At 38.7% G+C, this 25,047-nt stretch overlaps 1 protein-coding gene across 8 annotated transcripts in view; it reads right to left on the reverse strand.

Moving 5' to 3' along the window:
• LOC786996 (glycerophosphodiester phosphodiesterase domain-containing protein 4) overlaps window positions 1-25,047 on the reverse strand; it is a 138,271-nt gene that overhangs the window by 28,488 nt on the left and 84,736 nt on the right. For 7 of the 8 annotated variants that reach the window (XM_059875143.1, XM_059875141.1, XM_059875142.1 and 4 more), the window contains 2 exons: window positions 8,089-8,310; window positions 5,520-5,674 (listed from right to left, as the gene is read on the reverse strand). In XM_059875143.1, the coding sequence (XP_059731126.1) occupies window positions 5,520-5,674; window positions 8,089-8,310 (377 nt within the window). The remainder of the gene's footprint in view (window positions 1-5,519; window positions 5,675-8,088; window positions 8,311-25,047) is intronic. The other variant, XM_059875144.1, reaches the window with a different exon arrangement.

Here is a 25,047-nt window from a genome sequence, read left to right on the forward strand (position 1 = left end):
CCCCGTCCCTGGGATTCTCCAAGCAAGAACACCTGAGTGGATTGCTGTTTCCTTCTCCAATGCATGAAAGTAAAGAGTGAAAGTCGCTCAGTCATGTCCGACTTTTAGCGACCCCATGGTCTGCAGCCTACCAGGCTTCTCCGTCCATGGGATTTTCCAGGCAAGAGTACTGGAGTGGGGTGCCATTGCCTTCTCCTGGGTGGCCTCCACAGACTGTCTTAAAATTCTGCTTCAGAAATAATATTTAGGCTCAAGTTCAAACATCTAGTTCTGCCTATTTGTTCATGACTTCTCAAGCATTTAGAGCATCTGCTTTAGAAGATAAAAATCCAAGAAGGCGAGAATGGCATCTCTTGCTCAGCATGCCTTGCTGTTGCATAACATATAGGTAGATTCTTCCTAAGCATGATTTAAGATGACTGAGGAGAAAACTCATATGAATCAAGTTGTTATTACTAACAAGTACCTATCTCTCTATCAATGAATTCAGTGAAGTTGAAAAATGCAAAATTAATGTGTATAAACCTATTGCACTTCTATACTGTAACAACAAAATTATCAGAAAGAGAAATTAAGGAAACAACCCCACTTGCCATTGCATCAAAAACAATAAAATACCTAGGAATTAACCTACCTAAGGAGGCAAAAGACCTGTACTCTGAAAACTGTAAGATGTTGATAAAAGAAATGAAAGATGATGCAAAATAGATGGAAAGGTAAACTGTGTTCTTGGAATAGAAGAAATATTGTGAACAAATTATTGACTAGAGATGTATTAAGTTTTTTGTTACCCAAATGTTATTGACGGGAGATGTATCAATATTTACTTACATAACAAGTTGCCAGCCATAGGTTTTGGCTTTGGCAAAAATTCCCTGGTCAATAATGTGTATGAAAACACAAAAGACCCCAAATAACTAAAACAACCTTGAGAAAGAAGAAAGGGGCTCGAGGAATCATAGTCCCTGACTTCAAGCTATACTTAAAAGCTATGCAAACAGAACAGTATAGTGCTGGCACAAAAATAGACATGGAGATAAATGGGACTGGGATAGAAAGAACAAAAATAAACCCACACACTTACGATCAATTAGTCTACAACAAAGGAGGCAAGACTATACAAGGGAGAAGAGGTAGTCTCTTCAAAAAGTGGTGCTGCAAAAACTAGACAGCTATATGCAAAAGAATGAAATTAGAACAGTCTCTAACACCATACACAAAAATAAACTCAAAACGGATTAAAGACCTAAATGTAAGACCACCTATTATAAAAGTCTTAAAGGAATACATAGGTAGAACACTCTGTGATATAAATCATAATAAGATCTTTTTTGATCCATCTCCTGGAGTAATGAAAATAAAAACAAATGGGACCTAATTAAAACTTAAAAGCTTTTGCACGGCAAAGGAAACCATAAACAAAATGAAAGGACAACCCACAGAATGGGTGAAAATATTTGCAAATGAAGTGACTGACAAGGGGTTAAACTCCAAAATATACAAACAGCCCATGCAGCTCAATAGCAAAAAACAAACAACTCAATGAAAAAATGGGTATCAGATCTGAATAGATATTTCTCCAAAGAAGACATACAGGTGGCCAAAAAGCACATGAAAAGATGCTCAACATCACTAATTATTAGAGTAATGCAAATGGAAAATACAATGAGGCATCATTTCATACCAGTCAGAATGGCCATCATTAAAAAAAATACACAAATAATAAATGCTGGAGAAGATATGGAGAAAAGGGAACACTTCTGCTCTCTCAGTGGGAATGTAAATTGGTATAACTGCTAGGGAGAATAGTATTGAGGTTCCTTAAAAAACAAAAATAGTTACCATATGCTCCAGCAATCCCACTTGGGTATATATACAAAGAAAAGTCTAATTCAAAAGATGCATGTACCCCAATGGTCAGAACAGCACTATTAGCAATAGCCAACACATGGAGGCAACCTATACGTCCACTGACAGATGAAAGGATAAAGAAGATACGGTGTGCGTGTGTGCATGCGCGCACACACACAATGGAATATTACTCAGCCATAAAAAGAATGAAATAATGCCATTTGCCGCACATGGATGAACCTATTATGTGAAGTAAGCCAGATGGCAAAAGACAAATATCATACTACTTATATGGAATCTGAGAAAATGATACAAATAATTTTTTTTACAAAACAGAAATAGATTCTCAGACATAAAAAACAAACTTATAGTTGCCTAAGGGGAAATACAGGGAGGGATAAATTAAGAGTTAAATCAAGGGATAAATTAAGGTATAAATTAAAATATAAACAATATCAAATACAAAATAAACAAGGAACTTCTGTATAGCACAGGGAACTACATTTAATAATTTGAAACTCCAGTACTTTGGCCACCTCATACAAAGAGTTGACTCATTGGAAAAGACTCTGATGCTGGGAGGGATTGGGGGCAGGAGGAGAAGGGGATGACAGAGGATGAGATGGCTGGATGGCATTACCGACTCAATGGATATGAGTTTGAGTGAACTCCGGGAGTTGGTGATGGACAGGGAGGCCTGGCGTGCTGCGATTCATGGGGTCGCAAAGAGTTGGACACAACTGAGTGACTGAACTGAACTGAACAAACTATAATGGAAAAGAATAGGAAAAATTAAATATATATATGAATCAATTTGTTGTACACCTGAAACTAACACAACATTGTAAATAAATCATACTTCAATTAAAAAAATTAAAAAAAAGAAACAGTATTAAGGATATAATGTGCAATATGATAAATATAATTAATGCTGCTGTATGTTATATGTGAAAGTTATTAAGTAAAAAAAACTTCTTTCTATTTCTCCAGTTATGCATCTATATGAGATGATGGATGTTCACTGAACTTCTTGTGATAATCATTTAATGATATTTGTAAGTAAAACATTATGCTGTACAGCTTAAACTTATAGTGCTATATGTATATTTGAATAAAAGTGGAAGAAAAATTTCAAAACCAAGAAAGATTTCATATCAACAACATATCTTTACAACTTAGGAAACTAGAAAAAGAAGAACAAATTGACCCAACATAGTAAAAGGAAGAAAATAATAAAGATTAGTGCAAACACAAAACAGAACAGAAAACCAACAAAGAAACCAAAAGTTAGTTCTCTGAAAATATCAACAAAATTAGTAAATTTTTAGCTAGAGGTACTAACCAGTCTGTTGTTCCATGTCCAGTTCTAACTGTTGCTTCCTGACCTGCATACAGGTTTCTCAAGAGGCAGGTCAGGTGGTCTGGTATTCCCATCTCTTGAAGAATTTTCCACAGTTTATTGTGATCCACACAGTCAAAGGCTTTGGCATAGTCAATAAAGCAGAAATAGATGTTTTTCTGGAACTCTCTTGCTTTTTTGATGATCCAGTGGATGTTGGCAATTTGATCTCTGGTTCCTCTGCCTTTTGTAAAACCAGCTTGAACATCTGGAAGTTCATGGTTCATGTACTGCTGAAGCCTGGCTTGCAGAATTTTGAGCATTACTTTACTAGCATGTGAGATGAGTGCAGTTGTGCAGTAGTTTGAGCATTCTTTGGCATTGTCTTTCTTTGGGATTGGAATGAAAACTGACCTTTTCCAGTCCTGTGGCCACTGCTGAGTTTTCCAAATTTGCTGGCATATTGCGTGCAGCACTTTCACAGCATCATTTTCCAGGATTTGAAATAGCTCAACTGGAATTCCATCACCTCCACTAGTTTTGACAGTTAGAACTGGACATGGAACAGCAGACTGGTTCCAAATAGAAAAAGGAGTATGTCAAGGCTGTATATTGTCACCCTGCTTATTTAACTTATATGCAGAGTACATCAGGAGAAACGCTGGGCTGGAAGAAGCACAAGCTGGAATCAAGATTGCCCGGAGAAATATCAATAACCTCAGATATGCAGATGACACTACCCTTATGGCAGAAAGTGAAGAGGAACTCAAAAGCCTCTTGATGAAAGTGAAAGAGGAGAGTGAAAACTTGGCTTAAAGCTCAACATTCAGAAAACGAAGATCATGGCATCTGGTCCCATCACTTCATGGCAGACAGATGGAGAAACAGTGGAAACAGTGTCAGACTATTTTTTTGGGGGCTCCAAAATTACTGCAGATGGTGATTGCAGCCATGAAATTAAAAGGTGCTTACTCCTTGGAAGGAAAGTTATGACCAACCTAGATAGCATATTGAAAAGCAGAGATATTACTTTGCCAACAAAGGTCTGTCTAGTCAAGGCTATGGTTTTTGCAGTGGTCATGTATGGATGTGAAAGTTGGACTGTGAAGAAAGCTGAGCGCCAAAGAATTGATGCTTTTGAACTGTGGTGTTGGAGAAGACTGTTGAGAGTCCCTTGGACTGCAAGGAGATCCAACCAGTCCATCCTAAAGGAGATCAATCCTGGGTGTTCATTGGAAGGACTGATGATGAAGCTGAAACTCCAATACTTTGGCCACCTTATGTGAAGAGTTGACTCCTTGGAAAAGACCCTGATGCTGGGAGGGATTGGGGGCAGGAGGAGAAAGGGACAACAGAGGATGAGATGGCTGGATGGCATCGCTGACTTGATGGACATGAGTTTGAGTGAACTCAGGCGTTGGTGATGGACAGGGAGGCCTGGCGTGCTGCGATTCATGGGGTCGCAAAGAGTCAGACACGACTGAGCGACTGAACTGCACTGAAGGACTTAATATTCTGTACTTTATACTGTGGAATAATATTAATTCAAGTGGAGTGTAATAAATCGGCAATACCTTTTATTGGTATCTAGGTGAATACAACAGCGTAGTTCAAGGCTTGAAATACAGAAAAGTAACTAGGGGAATTTTTATTGGCCAAGGGGGATTTTGGATATATATCTATAATTATATCTACATCTATACTCATAATTATAGCTACATCTCTATCTCTAAGGATACTTTGTTTTTGCAGCATTTAGAGTTATCTGAAAAAAATCACTTTCAACAGGAACGGTATAGGGATTAATGTAAGCAGTGATTAATAAATTTGAAAAAGTTATTTTATTCCCAGGTACTTTTAATTCTGAAAATGTATCTCTAATTATAATATTTATAAATTTGATGTTTAATAATTTTTTTTACACTATAAGAGATCTTGATATCTGGATCACAAAGCCATTTATAAGGTACTGGAATCTCTCTGGTAATGGCAGGGGATATCAACAACTTTTTGAGTTCTGACTTTTCAAACACTTACATTATTTAAAAAGAAAAACACCAAGAATACACAAAAGTGGGTTAAATGATGAGAGATTGGAGGACAGGAGTAGGGGCTAAAGACTGTGTTCCAGGAACAGAGTCTACCCTTAATAAATGTTTTTTGGCAGACAGGGAGGGAAAGGTAAGAAGAGGAAAATAGGGAATTTCACAAAGATAGCCACAGACAGAAATTCTTGAGATGGGAGGAGAAATCCCAGTAGCTTGGCTGGGATGCAGATTTTGTGCAAGAAAGGCAACACACACCAAGAGAGGTGTGGTTAAACACTTACTTCAACCCATTGTAGAACAAGTTCTTGTAGTCAACGTTTATTCTAGTGATCTTTTCTTTTGTAAGTCTTTCGATGGTGAATAACCGGCCAATGTGCTGAAAACCAGGAGCTTTGCTCCTGACGTAATCCCTCTCAGAACCTGGTAACCAAATAATCTGCAAGGAGAAACAGTAATTCTTTCAGTGGATAATCAGCTGTCTAGGTACAAACAGCCTCATGTAGAATGGGAGAAGTCTCATTCCAGCATGAGTAACAGTTTATAGGGAGCAGAGATTCTAGTCCTTGATGAAAGAGTCAACCTGGCCTAATATGGTCTAGTGAACTGTAATGGGGCTTTCACCAGGGTTATTCTGGAGCTGAGTTTTCCCAGTTAACATCGTGGGGCCAAGGGTTCACTGTATCACTACACTAGCTAAAGTGGATGAGTAGGTGGTAGGTGTGGAGGAGGGGTTGGAATCACAAACATCTCCTTGGGCTGATAATGATACAAATCATCTTTGAGAAGAGTAATTTCCTGTCAACAGGAAATGCTATTATGACTCATCTGTGGAAAGAGTTCTATTTGCAAAATGACAGATATTTGTTTCATTCATGGCATTCTTCCATATTCTGAGAATTAAAGATATGTGGAATGACTGACTGCCAAAATGCAGAGCTTTCTGGAAAACATGATGAATAAGTTTTCTGCTGAAATAAGAACTTTCTATATCATAAATGAAAGCTGATAATGAAAGTCTTAGCGTTCCCTTTCTCTAAGGCCCTTTCTCTAAGAGATGTATGTTGATCATGGTGCAAGTCACATCATATAGCTATTACACACATTCCCTTTCAACACAGTGGTGACATTTGATTTGCAATAGCAAACAGCCTCAATGTTTTCCCTACTGATACAAATTTAACTGGCTCATTCATAGACTATCACATATATTGGGTTGACCAAAAATTTTGTTCTTTTCTTTTTTTTCCCTGTAAGATGGCTTGAGCAGCACTTACTTGTCTTTAACTTCATTTGAGACAATTTTATTAGATTGTATTGTGACAGCTGAAATATTAGTGTGCATTAAAAAAACATCAAAATTGGAGGATTTTAATGTTGAAGAAGAAAGAAAAAAATCACATTTTTGACATATTAGGCTTTATTTTTTCAAGAAAAGTAAAAACACAACTGAAATGCAAAAAAAAAAAAAAAAAAAAGATTTGTGCAGTGTATGGAGAAGGTGCTGTAACTGATGGAACATGTCAAAAGTGGTTTGTGAAGTTTCATGCTGGAGATTTCTCGCTGGATGATGCTCCATGGTCATAAAGACCAGTTGAAGCTGATAGTGATCAAATTGAGGTATTAATTGAGAACAATCAATGTTATACCACATGGGAATAGCCAACATACTCAAAATATCCAAATCAAGTGTTGAAAATCATTTGCACCACCATGGTTATGTTAATTGCTTTGATGTTTGGGTTCCACATAAATTAAGGGAAAAAAAAACCTTCTTGAAGGTATTTTTGCAAGCGATTTTCTACTGAAACATAATGAAAATGTTGTTTTTAAAACATGTTGTGACAGGTGATGATAACTGGATACTGTACAATAATGTGGAATTGAAGATACTATGGGGCAAGCAAAATGAATTATCACTAAGCACACCAAAGGCCAGTCTGCATTCAAAGAAGGTGATGATGTGTCTGGTGGGATTGGGAGGGGGCACGGGGGTTCTCTATTATGAGCTCCTTCCAGAACCAAATGATTAATTCTGCAAGTACTGCTCCCAATTAGACCAACTGAAAGCAGCACTCAACAACAGGCAACCAGAATTAGTCAGAAGAAAATGAATAATCTTTCATCAGAATAATGCAAAATCTCATGTTTCTTTGATGACCAGGCAAAAACTGTTACAGCTTAGCTGGGAAGTTCTGATTCATCTGCTGTATTACCAGACATTGCATCTTTGGATTTCCATTTATTTTGGTATTTACAAAATTCTCTTAATGGAAAAAATTTCTATTCCCTGGAATGCTGTAAATGGTACCTGGAACAGTTCTGCCCCAAAAGATAAGAAATTTTTGGAAGATTAAATTATGAAGTTGCTTGAAAAGTGGCAAAAGATAAGGCCTCCCAGGTGGCACAGTGGTAAAGAAACCACCTGCCAATGCAGGAGATGCAAGAGACACAGGTTTGATCTCTTGGTTGGGAAGATCCCTTGGAGTAGGAAATGGCAACCCACTCTAGTACTCTTGCCTGGAAAATTCCACGGACAGAAGAACCCAGCGGGTCATAGTCCATGGAGTGGCGAAGAGTCGGACACGACTGAGCATGCACCTTTAGCTCTTTTGTAGTGAAACAAAACAGTGGATATGTTGCTCAATAAACCTCTTGGTAAAAATAAAATGTGTCTTTTATTTTTACTTAAAAACTGAAGGAATTTCTGGCCAACCCAGTAGCTATATAAGCAGCCAACTCCATTTTCTACAGGGAGTAGAACCATTCCGGGGAAGATTACAAGGTAGTTCAGGTTCAAATGCTATGCTACCCACTTCCCAACCTCTACCATAAATACTGAGATAGACGTACCAGATGTTGCTCAATCTTAGAGTCAAGGATCACGCTTACTACAAGGCGGATATACGATGATCTGGAAGGATGGGATCGTGGAGGAGTATAAAGATCAAATATCACCTTTTTTTTTGCCTTCCGTGCAATTTCCAATAATTCACTTAGTTTTGGAATCTTCTGATTTCTCGCTCTTTCCCTATCAGCCTCTGATAGAGGTTTCATACCAAAAAATGGTTTGATCTAAAAATAAGTATATCAGAGAAAACATTAGCTGCTATCAAAAGTATTTTCCAATTCTCATGCTTTTAGCCCCACACCAAGCCCTACCTTCGTGTTGGTCCACTACTATTCAGCCCACCAAATCTTCTGAAATACTGTCCAGAGGTAAGAGTAGCCAAGAGGAGAAATGAAATGTAATCTCCATAGGTAGTGATGGTATTTTCAATGATTTATTCTGTAACAGAATCTGCTGTATTTGAACTGAAGGACCTTCCTATTTTCCTCCTGAGCTTCCTTTTCAACCTTTTTTTTAAACTCAAGGTAATATAATTCAGTTTTAGTTTTACTGGTTTCCCACATTTTCTCTCACTGTTCTAGTTATGTGTAGTGTAAAAAAAAGGACTTCAGTTTCAAGCTGAATTGGACTCAATCCCAGCTCTATCACTTACTTGCCTTCTTTGCTGTCTGTGTATGTGTTTAGTCGTGTCTAACTCTTTGCAACTCCATGGATTGTAACACAGTCCTCCAGGGTCTTCTGTCCTTTGGATTTTCCTGGCAAAAATATTGGAGTGGGTTGCCATTTCCTCCTTCAAGGGATCTTTCTTGCCATACTAACCTGTTAAAATCCTTTCTTCTATTTGCAAAGCTTAGTTCAAATGCTACCTTCTTCATGAAGACTTCCTTAAATAATTCTGAACTAAAGAGACTTTGGTGGCATTAAACTCCAATGGTTCATTTTTCAGTTCAGTTCAGTTCAGTCACTCAGTCGTGTCCAACTCTTTGAGACCCCATGGACTGCAGCACACCATGCTTCCCTGTTCATCACCAACTCGTGGAGCTTGCTCAAACTCATACCCATTGAATCAGTGATGCCATTCAACCATCTCATTCTCTGTTGTCCCCTTCTCCTCCTGCCTTCAATCTTGGTCAGCATCAGGGTCTTTTTCAATGAGTCAGTTCTTCTCATCAGGTGGCCTAAGTATTGGAGTTTTAGCTTCAGCATCAGTCCTTCCAATGAATATTCAGGACTTATTTCCTTTAGGATAGACTGGTTGGATCTCCTTGCAGCCCAAGGGACTCAAGAGTCTTCTCCAACACCACAATTCAAAAGCATCAATTCTTCAGTGCTCAGCTTTATTTATAGTCCAATACTCACATCCATACATGACTATTGGAAAAATCATAGCCTTGACTAGGTGGACCTTTGTTGGCAAAGTAATGTCTCTGCTTTTTAATATGCTGTCTAGGTTGGTCATAACTTTTCTTCCAAGGAGCAAGCGTCTTTTAATTTTATGGCTGCAGTCACCATCTGGAGTGATTTTGGAGCCCCCAAAAATAAAGTCTCTCACTGTTTCCATTGGTTCCCCATCTATTTGCCATGAAGTGATGGGGCTGGATGCCATGATCTTCTTTTGTTGAATGTTGAATTTTAAGCCAACTTTTTCACTCTCCTCTTTCACTTTCAACAAGAGGCTCTTTAGCTCCTCTTTGCTTTCTGCCATAGGGGTGGTATAATCTGTGTATCTGAGGTTATTGATATTTCTCCTGGTAGCTTGATTTCAGCTTGTGCTTCATCCAGTGTGGCATTTTTCATGATGTACTCTGCATATAAGTTATATAAGCAGGGTGACAATACACAGCCTTGACATACTCCTTTCCTGATTTGGAACGAGTCCATTTCCCCACGTCTGGTACTAACTGTTGCTTCCTGACCTGCATACAGATTTCTCAGGAGGCAGGTAAGGTGGTCTGGTATTCCCATCTCTTGAAGAATTTTCCAGTTTATTGTGAGCCACACAGTCAAAAGCTTTGGCATACTCAATAAAGCAGAAGTAGATGCTTTTCTGGAACTCTCTTGCTTTCTTGATGATCCAATGGATGTTAGAAATTTGATCTCTGGTTCCTCTGCCTTTTCTAAATCCAGCTTGAACATCTGGAAGTTCATGGTTCATGTACTGTTGAAGCCTGGCTTGGAGAATTTTGAGCATTATTTTGCTAGCCTTTTGAGATGAGTGCAATTGTGTGGTAGTTTGAACATTCTTTGGCATTGCCTTTCTTTGGGATTGGAATGAAAACTGACCTTTTCCAGTCCTATGGCCAATGCTGAATTTTCCAAATTTGCTGGCATATTGAGTGCAGCACTTTCACAGCATCACCTTTTAGGATTTGAAATAGCTCAGCAGGAATTCCATGATTTCCCCTAGCTTTGTTCGTAGTGATGCTTCCTAAGGCCCACTTGACTTCACATTCCAGGATGTCTGGCTCTGGTGAGTGTGAGTGATCACACAATTGTGATTATCTGGGTCATGAAGATATTTCTTGTACAGTTCTTCTGTGTATTCTTGCCACCTCTTCTTAATATCTTCTGCTTCTGTTAGGTCCCTACCATTTCTGTCCTTTATTGTGCCCATCTTTGCATGAAATGTTCCCTTGGTATCTCTAATTTTCTTGACAAGATCTCTAGTCTTTCCCATTCTATTGTTTTCCTCTATTTCTTTGCACTGATCACTGAGGAAGGCTGTCTTATCTCTCCTTGCTATTCTTTGGAACTCTGCATTCAAATGGGTATATCTTTTCTTTTCTGCTTTGCCTTTAGCTTCTCTTCTTTTCTCAGCCATTTATAAGACTTCTTCAGACAGCTATTTTGCCTTTTTGCATTTCTTTTTCTTGGGGATGGTCTTGATCCCTGCCTCCTGTACAATGTCACAAACCTCCATCCATAGTTCTTGAGGCACTCTGTCTATCAGATCCAACCCCTTGAATCTATTTGTCAGTTTCACTGTATAATCATAAGGGATTTTATTCAGGTCATACCTGAATGGTCTAGTGATTTTTCCCTACTTTCTTCAATTTCAGTCTGAATTTGGCAATAAGGAGTTCATGATCTGAGCCACAGTCAACTCCTGGTCTTGTTTTTGCTGACTGTATAGAGCTTCTCCATCTTTGACTGCAAAGAATATAATCAATCTGATTTTGGTTTTAACCATCTGGTAATGTCCATATGTAGAGTCATCTCTTGTGTTGTTGGAAGAGGGTGTTTGCTATGACCAGTGTGTTCTCTTGGCAAAACTCTGTTAGCCTTTGTCCTGCTTCATTTTGTACTCAAAGGACAAATTTGCCTGTTACTTCAGGTATCTCTTGACTTCCTACTTTTGCATTCCAGTCCCCTATGATGAAAAGGACATCTTATTTGGGCGTTAGTTCTAGAAGGTTTTGTAGGTCTTCATAGAACCATTCAACTTTGCCTTCTTCAGCATTACTGGTTGGGGCACAGACTTGGAGTACTGTGATATTGAATGGTTTGCCTTGGAAACGAATAGAAATCATTCTGTCATTTTTGAGATTGCACCCAAGTACTGTATTTTGGACACTTGTTGACTATGAGGGCTACTCCATTTCTTCTAAGGGATTCTTGCCCACAGTAGTACATATAATGGTCATCTGAGTTAAATTCACCCATTCCAGTCCATCTTAGTTCGCTGATTCCTACAATGTCAATGTTCACTCTTGCCATCTCCTGTTTGACCACTTCCAATTTGCCTTGATTCATGGACCTAACATTCCAGGTTCCTATGCAATATTGTTCTTTACAGCATTGGACTTTACTTCCATCACCAGCCACATCAAAAACTGGGTGTTGTTTTCGCTTTGGCTCCGTCTCTTCATTCTTTCTGGAGTTACATTCTTTCTGGAGTTACCACTCTCCTCCAGGAGCATATTGGGCATCTACTGACCTGGGGAGTTCATCTTTCAGTATCCTATCTTTTTGCCTGTTCCTACTGTTCATGGGGTTCTCAAGGCAAGAATACTGAAGTGGTTTCCCATTTCAGTAAGTGGTTAACACCCAAGATGTTTCATTTTTATGGCTCTTTAATTCTGTTCTCTATACTTACTTGTATACTTTTGAAGTCATATTAAAATTCTGGCTTCATATGCTGTTGGTTTGTAACCTCGATAAAACCACTTAGATTCTCAAAATCTTTATTGTCCAAAGTATAAAATGGGAAAGGGGAGGAATGATCTGTGTATTTCTCATGATTACTTTGATTATTAAATATGATAAGATATTTTCTGGGTTTAGGAGCATGTCTGGTACACAGAATATTGCATAATTCACAATAGTTCCCTCACTCTACTGCTTCTACTGAGTATAACTTTTTCACAGCAGGAAATGCCATTTTTTTTTTTTTTAAACACAGCATTACATCTTATACCTCAGTCCATATATGTGAAGTGAAAGTGAAAGTCACTCAGTCGTGTCTGACTCTTTGGGACCCCATGAACTACATAGTCTGTGGAATACTCCAGGCTGGAATACTGGAGTGGGTAGCCTTTCCCTTCTCCAGGGGATCTTCCCAACCCAGGGATCGAACCCAGGTCTCCTGCATTGCAAGTGGATTCTTTACCAGCTGAGCCACAAGGGAAGCCCAAGAATACTGGAGTGGGTAGCCTATCCCTTCTCCAGTGGATCTTCCTGACCCAGGAATCGAACCAGGGTCTCCTGCATTGCAGGTGGATTTTTTACCAACTGAGCTATCAGGGAAGCCCAGTCCATATATATATTGCCTATATTGAACTTACTAGACAGCTACTTTTACCATCATTTTCCAATTTCAGATCACTTGTTGGTGAAGTCAATGATAGAAGGTTCTTTCTCAGGAGAAGGAAGCAGTAGCTACCTCACATTTTTTCAAGACTAAAGCAATCTTTTTCTCGACATAAATTTATCTTCAATCTAATTCCACCCTTTGTATTTCTTCTTATTCCCCTATACCCTAAGAAAGCTACCCTTTCTCACTTTTTTCTCAAGAAAGAAAGAATCATATTTCATAATATCCACAAGGCAGAATATCAGTGTTGAATGAAACTATAGTTTAGACATGAGCAGAAGTTAATAATTAAGGGTTTTCTTAATCATCATGAAAAGAGAAATCTGCTTCAGAATTCAAGATTTTTGTTAGACTCTACCTGTTCTAGACCAAATGATTCACTTAATTGTTGTGGAAAAACTGGATGGGCAAAGATCAAGATAGGATTTAAATAATTCATTTATGCATAATTTCTAAAATGCCCCTAAATGGCAAAAGGACTAGGAAATGCTCTATACAAGGACATTCATGAAGCCTTTCCTTTTAAGAATAACTTGGACAAAAAATTAAAGTAGTAAAAATCATCAAGATTAACAGGAGAGCTTAAAACTAGATCTGAGTATGTTTTAAGAAGGCGGATTCATTTTGATATTTGGCAAAACTAATACAATTATGTAAAGTTTAAAAATAAAATAAAATTAAAAAAAAAGAAGTAATAGCTTAAGTTAATGAAGGCTCATTTTAAAATATTTAAAATAAGCTGGAATGCTGTTGTTGTTTAGCCAACAAGTTTTGTCTGACTCTTTTGAGACTCCATGGGCTGTCATGGGATTTTCCAGGCAAGAATACTCGAGTGGGTTGCCATTTCTTTCTCCAGGGGATCTTCCTGACCCAGCAATCGAACTTGTGGCTTTTGCCATATCTTCTATTGCAGGTGGGTTGTTTACTGCTGAGACACCAGGGAAGTCCCAAGCTGGAATGAGTCAAAGCCAGTTTAGACTATCTGTAACCTATAGCTTAGTATTTTAAAAAATCTCCAGTAAGTAACAAGATAGAATGAAAACAAACTTAAGTTCTCCACAAAAACATCTTGTTCCTCAAGTGAAAAACAGTATTAAAAGGTTTTCAGTTCTCTATGCTTAGGCTTAGAGAAATTATAAGTAGAAGGGCTGCTAGATGATCCAGTGTATCAATTGGTTAAGAAACAGGACAATTAGGGTTGTGACCAAAATGGCATGATAGAAAAGCCCTGAGCTCTCCTTCTCCCAAGGGCATACCAAAATTACAACCACTGAAAGAGCAAGTATCTTTGAGAACCACCTGAAGACTAATAGAAAATATTTTCACAACTCCAGATATAAAAAAGGAAGCTAGAGACACGGTAGGGTGAAGATCCACACTTCAGGGAGGCAATTCACAAAAGGAAGGATAATAATTGCAGAATATTTTCCCCAAGAAGCAAATAGTCTGAGCCCCACATAAGACTGTCTGGCTCAAGGGTCCTGTACTGGGAAAAGAGCCTCCAGAATGTCTGGCTTTGAAGGCCTGCAGTGTTTGTATACTAGATAGCAGGGAGGTTAAAGGAAATAGATACTCTGCTCTTTCAGGGCGCCCACAAAAACCTCACATGCTCTGAGACTCACCACAAAGACAATAATTTGAAAGGAGCCTAGTCAGACTTACTTGCCAATCTTGGCAGAGCCGCTGGAGAGGCGGTAGGAAGTTGGGTCTCACCCTGGGAACACTGACGCTGGCAGCAGCTGCATTTGGGATCTACTTCTACTGCAGAAGCTCTGGTGCTGGACAGCACCATTTTGGATGCCTCCCTCTCATGTATTGGTTCCAGGGCATAGCCTGCCCACCAGGCTTCTAAGCCATTACCAACCCCAGGAAACTCCCTGACCAGGCTATCCAGCCAGCTGCTCCAGGACCTAGCCCTGCCCACTGCCAGGTCAGAACCAGCCCGAGAAGCCCCTAAGCCACATATCCAGTCATGCTGGGAAACGATCCCTGTAAGGTAAGGGAGTTAGAGAAGGCGAGGTTCAGAAAAAGAACGAGACTGGCACTTTACAGGAACAAATCACCTTTAATGAAGCGAGAAGGGGCAGCAGTCAGATTAGTGAGTTGCTGCACTTATCCAGGAAGAATAAGTATATATAGGCATGTATGTGGAAAGTTACTGTCTTAAGGGGGCCTGTTCTTCTCCAAGGTTATTCAGAGTAGTTATCTCTTAAATGGCTGGGGCAAGGAATTTTGGAGATCAGCCAGAGGCTGGACCAGCTATGGAGGATGGTATGGAGATTCCCTAAAAAACTAGGAATAAAAACCACCATAGGACCCAGCAATCCCACCCCTAGGCATATACCCTGAGGAAACCAAAATGGAAAAAGACACATGTATCCCATTGTTCACTGCAGCACTATTTACAATAGCTGGAACATGGAAGCAACCTAGATGTCCATCGACAGATGAATGGATAAAGAAGTTGTGGTACATATACATAATGGAATATTACTCAGCCACAAAAAGGAATGCATTTGAGTCACTTCTAATGAGGTGGATGAATCTAGAACCTATTACACAGAGTGAAGTAAGTCAGAAAGAGAAAGATAAATATTGTATTCTAACACATATATATGTAATGTAGAAAAATGGTACTGACGAATTTATTTACAGGGCAGCAATGGAGAAACAGACAGAGAATAGACTCATGGACATGGGGAGAGGGGAGGAGAGGGTGAGATGTATGGAAAGAGTAGCATGGAAACTTATATTACCATATGTAAAATAGTGAATGGGAATTTGCTGTATGGATCAGGAAACTAAAACAGGGGCTCTGTTTCAACCTAGAGGTGTGGGGTGGGGAGGGAGGTGGGAGAGAGGTTCAAAAGGGAGGGGATATATGTATACCCATGGCTGATTCATTTTGAGGTTTGGCAGAAAACAACGAAATTTTGTAAAGCAATTATCCTTCAATAAAAAAAATTTTTTTAAAAAAGTAAAACAAAACAAATATAACAAAACAGAACATCATAGATACTGAGAATGAAGTAGTGACTGCTAAAGGGAAGGAGTGATGGCTAAAACAGGTAAGATTAAGAGGTACAAAAGTCCCTGATGCTGGGAAAGACTGAGGGCAGGAGAAGAGGGCGTCAGAGGATGAGAAGGTTGGATGACATCACCAATGTAATGGATATGAACTTGGGCAAACTTTAGGAGATGGTGAGGGACAAGGAGGCCTGGCATGCTGTAGTCCAGGGGGTCACAAAGAATCGGATATGACTGGGCAACTAAACAACAACGAGGTACAAACTTCCAGTTATAAAATATACAGGTCAGAGAAATATAATGTACAGCAAAGGAAATATAGTCAATAATATCATAATAACTCTGTATGGTAACAGATGTAAGCAGACTTATTGTAGTGATCATTATGTAATATATAAAAATATCAAATCACCATGTTGTCCACTTGAAACTAATATAATATTTTATGTCAATAAATCTTCAGTTTTAAAAAAGGACAATTATGTAAAATCTTCTTAGTGATGCCACTTAGAGGGAAAGATTACCACTCAACAGATAATTCTGAGAACCAGCTGTAAACATAAATGAACAATAATATCATTTTCTTATCCATAACAGGTACCACTACTTTTACTATTAATCCCACTACGGAAGTAAACCAGGTTGCTCAGAGTACTAACACTATTCATGCAGAGAGAATTTCTAACAATATTAAGTCCGTTTCTATTTACCAACCTATAACTGTTATTTTGAGACTATTGTCATATAACACTCATTTCTTCTCTATAGCACTTTCCTAAAAATTTTATGTTAGGAATCTTTTTTGAAAAAGAACAGCTAGAATAAAGGCACCACAGACAAATTAGTATCAGGAGCTGAAGAAAATTCTACAGTTTAGTTAGTTCAGTTGCTCTTTGAGATCCTATGGACTATACAGCCCATGGAATTCTCCAGGGCCAGAATACTGGAGTAGGTAGTCTCTCACTTCTCCAGCCAGGGATCAAACCCAGGTCTCCTGCATTGCAGGCAGATTCTTTACTAGCTGAGCCACAAGGGAAGCACAAGAATACTGGAGTGGGTAGCCTATCCCTTCTCCAGGGGATCTTCCCAACGCAGGAATTGAACCAGGGTCTCCTGCATTGCAGGCGCACTCTTACCAACTGAACTATCAGGGAAGCCCATTTATTTATTTTCATTTAAAAAAAAATTACATAAGCTTCAAACTTCACAAATTCTGGATCATTCCTTACTCTCAGTCAGTTCAGTTCAGTCGCTCAGTCGTGTTTGACTCTTTGCGACACCATGAACTGCAGCATGCCAGGCTTCCCAGTCGATCACCAACTCCCGGAGTTTACTCAAATGCATGTCCATTGAGTTGGTGATATCATCCAACCATCTCATCCTCTGTTGTCCCCTTCTCCTACCACCTTCAATCTTTCCCAGCATCAGGGTCTTTTTAAGTGAGTTAGTTTTTTGCATCAGGTGGCCAAAGTATTGGAGTTTCAGCTTCAGTAGTTCCTTCCAATGAATATTCAGGACTGATTTCTTTTAGGATGGACTGGTTGGATCTTCCTGCAGTCCAAGGGACTCTAAAGAGTCTTCTCCAACACCACAGTTCAAAAGCATCAATTCTTCTGCGCTCAGCTTTCTTCACAGTCCAACTCTCACATCCATACATGACCGCTGGAAAAACCATAGCCTTGACTAGACGGACTTTTGTTGGCAAAGTAAGGTCTCTGCTTTTTAATATGCTGCCTAAGTTGGTCATAACTTTTCTTCCAAGGAGCAAGTGTCTTTTAATTTTATGGCCGCAGTCACCATGTGCAGTGATTTTGGAGCCCCCCAAAATAAAGTCTGTCACTGTTTTCACTGTTTCCCCATCTATTTGCCATGAAGTGATGGGACCAGATGCCATGATCTTAGTTTTCTGAATGTTGAGTTTTAAGCCAACTTTTTCACTCTCCTCTTTCACTTTCATCAAGAGGCTCTCTAGTTCTTCTTCACTTTCTACCATAAGTGTGGTGTCATCTGCATGTCTGAGGTTATTGATATTTCTCTCAGCAATTTTGATTCCAGCTTGTGCTTCCTCCAGCCCGGCATTTCTCATGATGTACTCTGCATATAAGTTAAATAAGCAGGGTGACAATATACAGTCTTGACGTATTCCTTTTCCAATTTCGACTGCACATTATCAAATTGTAGCTATAGACACTAGTATATTGATTCAATAAATAAATAAATAAATAAATGGTCATGGTAGGAGAATTCCTGAGGAGAAAAGATCTAGAATAATCAAAGTAAAATCCATAAGAGTTTACACTGACTCGGTTGAAATTTTGCCTAAAATCCTAATGCTGAATTTAAGGAAGATCTAACTCAACTACAACAGACTTAATAAAACAATGTTTAACTATATCTTGTATTAGTCCAAGCAAATGTATCTATTTTATGATTTTTTTTAAACCCAAAAACTGAGACAGTGGAGGATATAAATTCATTCACTATCTGTGAGTTCTTAACCAAAAAGTTATATCTCATTTTCTAGTTTGTGTAACCCAAATGTACTCTTTCTGGTTCTATATTTACTTTCGTTGTGTCTTATCTGGTGAAGATCATCAACACTGCCTGCCCTGACCAGGGCAAAATCAATAATTTGTCTGGAAAGTTATGTTTCAGCTTTTCTGAAGAGTCATTCTACTTAAGTCTTAAACCAAGATCTTAAGGCTATGCAGGAACCCACCTCGAAATTCTTAAGATTGAATCTATGATTTTATTCATAAAACGTCTAAGGATAAACTTAACTCTATAAAATAATAGTTCATTATCCAGGGTTCAGCAAACTTATGTGTGAAGGAGCAGATACAAATATTATTTTTACTTTGTGTGAGTCACAGCTCTGTCTCAACTATTGAACTATTACAGTGCAAAAACAGCTGTAAACTGTTCATAAGTGAATAAGCATAGCTGTGTTCCAATAAAACTTTATAGACTGAACTAAAACTAAAACTTGACTTTTATATGAGTTTTACACATCTTGAAATATTACTCTTTTGATTGTTTCCAATGATTTAAAAATACAAAAACCATTTTTAGTTTGCAGGCTGTACAGAACAGCTAGTGAACTGAACTGGACAACAGACTGTGGTTTGCCAGCTCCTGATCTACGCCATGATCTATTGGCTAAGGAGAGACAAAATGCAATGGGATATTGCAAATGTTTCAAAATTATCAAGGGTCAACCACTAAATCACTAAAGATGATTTCTGGGATTAACTGGTTCTTTAAGATTAAAGAAGGAAGCATTTATGAAATGTGTCCATGTGATTTGACTTAATCAGACATCCTGGAACCATTCTCAAAAAAAAAGAAACCAAAAAGACCTTACGTGATCTCAAAATATTTATTCAACGTTCATCTTTGCCGAATTTGCTCACCTTCTTGATCTTCCAGATAACCATAAATCTTTCTCTTTAAAAGTATACAAAACAGGAGGTCAAATCTAAATTTGGTCTAATCTATTAACAAGTTAACATACATCAAAGACTCATTGTTTATTAATGCCTATTCCTTGATCTAGGAGTAAGGCTTTTTATCTTTGTCTCAGGGGAAAAAATGGAGTCTTGGCAACACTAATCATCTACTCATAGCCTGTAAGAGGCTTCCCAGGTGGCTCAATTGGTAAAGAATCCACCCAACGTGCAGGAGACACACGTTCAGTCCCTGGGTTGGGAAGAACCCCTGGAGGAGGAAATGGCCACCCACTCCAGTATTCTTGCCTGGAGAATTCCATGGACAGAGGAGCCTGGCAGGCTCCATCCAGTCCATGGGGTCACAAACAGTCGGACATGACTGAGTGACTGGGCACATAGCCAGTAAGATGAGACATTAGAGGAAAGGTTTCTGCAGATCATCAAACTACAAGAATGCTCTGACTAAAGTCCTTGACAAGGGCCTCTTTCACAGAAGACAGATCAGTCTATGGAGTTCACAAATTCCATCACATTGATGTATAGCATTTGACTCCCAATTCTGAAATGAAACACTAGAACTACTTAGGTTTTGAGATTTATGATGGCAACCTGGTAGTACCAATTAAACTCAAATGGGTATTTCTTCAAATCTTCCATGATATAACTCACCACAGTAGGGATAAACTGACTACAGTATGTATGTATGTATGTATATATACATACATATATCTATATCTATATTGACTGTGCTGGGTCTTTGAGGATGAGGTTTCTCTAGCTGGAGCGAGTGGGGGCTACTCTCTGGTTGCAGAGCACAGACTTCTCATTGAGTGGCTTCCACTGTTGTGGAGCATGGGTTCTGGAGCACCTGGGCTTCAGCAGTTGTGGTGCATGGCTTAGTTGCCACAGAATCTTCCCAGACCAGGGGTTGAACCCACGTCCCCAGAACTGGTAGGAGAATTCTTACCACTGGGCCACCAGGTAAGTCCAAATTGACTACAGTATTAAATGAACATTTATGGGTAACTTTCCAAGTCATCAGAAGATATGAGCAGTTCTTTCCTCATCTATAACCAACACAATCCTAGAAAAAACTATAAAAGTCAGATATGAAAGGCACCTTGCCCAAAGGATCCTTTGAGGATGTCCAAATAGATTTTGTACAATTTCTTCCCTCTGTGTGTTATGAATTTGTACTAGTAATTGTGTGTTTATTTTGGGAGTGTCCCAAATAATTTCACTGCAACTTAAAATGGCTTAAAAAACTGTTACATGTTTGTGTTCTGTACCTAAGCCATTCCAACTGAGCCAGTGATAGGTGAAAACATTTTATTGGAAGTTTAACTTTGAATTAGGTAAAGCTTCAGTTCAGTCACTCAGTCATGTCCAACTCTTTGCAACCCCATGAATTGCAGCACGCCAGGCCTCCCTGTCCATCACCAACTCCCGGAGTTCACGCAAACTCATGTCCATTGAGTCAGTGATGCCATCCAGCCATCTCATCCTCTGTCATCCCCTTCTCCTCCTGCCCCCAATCCCTCCCAGCATCAGAGTCCTTTCCAATGAGTCAACTCTTTGCATGAGGTGGCCAAAGTACTGGAGTTTCAGCTTTAGCTCCATACTAAAAAAATTTCCTGTCCTTAAACACACAGATACTCTAGAAAAGTGGGAAGAATACATGATATGTAAAAACTGAAATCAGCCAAACTGTCAGATACTCTTGACAATCCATACTCTAAAGGACCACTCTTTTTTCTCTTAGGCTTTGTGTTCTTTCCCACCAGGTAATCCTAGATTTGGTGTTACTGCTGTTCAGTTGGTAAGTTGTGTCCAACTCTTTGAGACCCCATGGACTGCAGCATGCCAGTCTCTCCTGTATTTCACCATCTCATGGAACCCTAGATTATCTTCTGTCAATTAGCCACTTGCAGGCCTACATTTTGGAAATATCTCTACTCTAGCTTCAAAACTTTTCAGCTAAAATTTACCAAAATTCTTTTAGGTAAATATTATAAGGGGTAAAGCAATATATCTCAGTCGAATCATTAACAGAACAGGTTGCTTTTGCTTGCCAACCATCGCAGCAGTGAAGTCCAGTGTACAGAGAACAGCTCATAGAGAGACTGCCGTTGAACATCACTGGAGAGGACCGTACTGAATACTCTTAACTCCAACAGAGCTATTAAAGTAGAAGGACTTGATCCTTGGATGCACATTTCCCAACTAAAATTACAACCCCCATCTGACAACAATTGGAAAGTCACACTCATTAGAGATTGTAAACTCAGGTTGCCTAGAGAACCACAGCAAGTCAACAGTTGTCCCTAGATTCCTGGCATGAGCAAACAGCTGCATGAAGTAGAACACCTTTCCTCAAAGAGCAATGGGAAAAGATTCTCTTGTTAAATGCTAGACTCTCCTTTGAATGCTTTCATTCCATATCTTTCTGGCCATATTTTCTTTGTATTGATTTAAGGTTATACACTTTTAAAGAATTTATTCATTTAGGCTGCGTGTGAGCTATCCAGTTGCACTGCACAAGCTTCTCATTGTGATGGCCTCATCTGTAGAGCATGGGCTTTAGGGCATGCTGGCTTCAGCAGTTACAGCATGTGGATCAGTAGTTGTGGCACATGGGTTTAGTTGCCCTGCAGCATGAGGAATCTTCCCAAACCAGGGATCAAGCCCTTTCCCCCTTCATTGGCAGGTGAATTCTTAACCACTGGAATACCAGGGAAGTCCTAAGGTTATACACTTTTGATTTAGCCGATCATGTTTCTCTTACTAAAAATAATAATTTGCCCAACTCTAAGTTTTGCTACACAGTCATCACTCTAAGTTCCTCTAAGATGTTACTAGTGCAGACAACTTGAAATTTTATTAATAACTATTATTTTTGTAGTGAAAGTGAAGTTGCTCAGTTGTGTCCGAATCTTTGCTACCCTGTGGAGTATAGCCCACCAGGCTCCTCTGTCCATGGGATTTTCCAGGCAAGAATACTGGAGTGGGTTGCCATTTCCTTCTCCAGGGCATCTTCCTGACCCAGGGATTGAACCCAGCTCTCCTGCGTTGCAGGCAGATGCTTTAACCTCTGAGCCACCAGTAAGTAGTACCTAAATGAAAAGAAACATCCCTGACCTAGAAGAAGATAAAAATGAACTTGTGGTGTAATAGTTGAATGACTGTCATGACAATTTTCAAAGAAAATATACTTTATCAAAGTTTATCAAAGTTGACAGTATTTTTCTCATATAACTCCTGTGTTCTTTAACTATGTAGAAATCAGGCTTTTTGATGGTAACCGATGGCAGGGTTAGATGTTCTTGGGCCAGTTAGATCTCTCCAACTGAAGGACTCTCCAAACTCTCAGTAAACAACATCTGCTTATAAAGCATATGAAAGAATAGCATATTTCCTAGGAAACAGCCCTCTAAGGATATGGATCCCACCACCAGGAACTGAATAACTGAAGTGATTTTAAAAAATGTGCTTATCACTTTGGCTGATGTGATAAAAGACACAACCCAAGCCTTAGGTGTACACTATAACTGTTTAAATTCCTTAGCCGGAGTAGTTATGGAAAATAGTGAAGCCCTGGATTTATTTTTGTCCAACCAGCATCACTGCCAACACTTCAAGTTGTACTGGATTAAAGACCAACTGTGGCTTGAATCTGGGAATTGGTGATGGACAGGGAGGCCTGGCATGCTGTGGTCCATGGGGCTGCAAAGAGTCGGCCATGACTGAGCGACTGAACTGAACTGAACTGTGGCTTGATAAGGGAGGGGTTTATTAAATGTAACCAAAAGGACTTGCATTGCCTCGGTTTTGCGGCAGTGGATGCTACTAGGAATGCAGTGTTTCAGGAAATTTAACTTACCGATGTCATTAACTGTACATTTCCAATGACATTGATAAGAAGAAAGGAGTGTAAGATTTGCTTACTAAGCTCTGGATACTAGACAATCATTCATTCAGCAAGCATACTCTGTGTGCTCCTAAAACACAAATTCTATTTTCAAAATTGTTAGTTTAGTAAGGGAGGTAAGATACACAGACAAATAAAACATGATATGTTTCATGACAGTGGTCACTGAAAATTATTTTAGGCTCTTCTTAGAGTTGGACTATGGTATCAGTAAGATGCAATTTGCAAAAAAAAAAAAAAAAACAACAAAAAAACCAACACCATATGCACTATTTAATTTGACCACAGCATATACTAAAAATGAGAAAACTAAAGCTTAAAAGATGACAAGTACAATTATTCAACTAATCAGATCAGATAAGATCAGTCGCTCAGTCGTGTCCAACTCTTTGCGACCTGATGAATCGCAGCACGCCAGGCCTCCCTGTCCATCACCAACTCCCGGAGTTCACTGAGACTCACGTCCATCGAGTCAGTGATGCCATCCAGCCATCTCATCCTCTGTCGTCCCCTTCTCCTCCTGCCCCCAATCCCTCCCAGCATCAGAGTCTTTTCCAATGAGTCAACTCTTCGCATGAGGTGGCCAAAGTACTGGAGTTTCAACTAATAGGTAAACTGTAAGTGACACGTCCAATCACTCAACTCAACAGTGAACAACTGCAGGATTGAAATTCAGGCCTGACGCTAGGATTCCTTCCTTGGGTGTATTATTTCCCACTATACATACATATAATGCTAGAATAAGGCTATTCGACTGAACTAAACAGTGTGTTTAGTGAAAGAGCTCAAAGTATTTGGTTGTTCTAGAATGTGAAACAAAATATAATTAAAGACAAGTGAGTGTGTACAATAAATTATATAAGATTTGAGGGAGGAGAACTGTTGATATATTTGCTTTGGTTTGTAATATCTGCAAATAATGAGTGTGGTAAGAAGCAATTAAATGTATCAAAATTTGGACAAAGTTCAGTTTAACTCATTTAAAAAGATAGTTAAAAGGCTTTTGAATTTCTGTGACAAATGTTACCTTATTGTATGACTATAATTCAATTTTATCTTTGTTAAAATGCCAAATGGATCTTTGACTATTTGGTCTTCTTCTTAAAATATGGACTGAACCTTTACTTACATTGTGGGTTGTCATCTGTCCACTTAGCAAAGGTCCCGTATTTCCCTCAAATAACTTATGCTTCGTTATTGCATGCCCTAACTTTGGCATGCCCTTTATTATTTTTAGATAACAAAAACAAATGTTTTTCACTTTTTGAGGAACATAAGTTCTGCTATTTTTATTTTAAAAGTGTTTATCAGTATGGTTGATAATAAAACTAGAATTATTCTCTGTTCTTAGATACCTAACTCTCCAAAATTAAATGACCTATATACCATAACATTTTTATGTTATCTTCCAACCATAGGATACTAAATTAAGAAAAATAAAAATAAGTTTTTTACATCCTAAATTATGTGCTATTCCTCAACAAAATATCAAAAGTTGTCTCTTTCATGATGCAAACCTGACTGTAGCACTTACAAGCAAGGATAATACAATTAGATATATTATGCTCTATATCACTTTTACTCTTTTCCTTGTCTTAAAATATCAACAATGTCTTTCACAGAGCAAAAGCTTTTCATTTTCATGACGTCTAATTTATCCATCCAGTTTTCTTTTAAAGATGATGCTTTTGATGTTCCAAGAGCTCTTTATGTAATCCAAGGTTACCACAATTTTCTACTATAT

The sequence above is a fragment of the Bos taurus genome, chromosome 15, assembly GCF_002263795.3.
Source record: "Bos taurus isolate L1 Dominette 01449 registration number 42190680 breed Hereford chromosome 15, ARS-UCD2.0, whole genome shotgun sequence".
NCBI lineage: Eukaryota > Metazoa > Chordata > Mammalia > Artiodactyla > Bovidae > Bos > Bos taurus.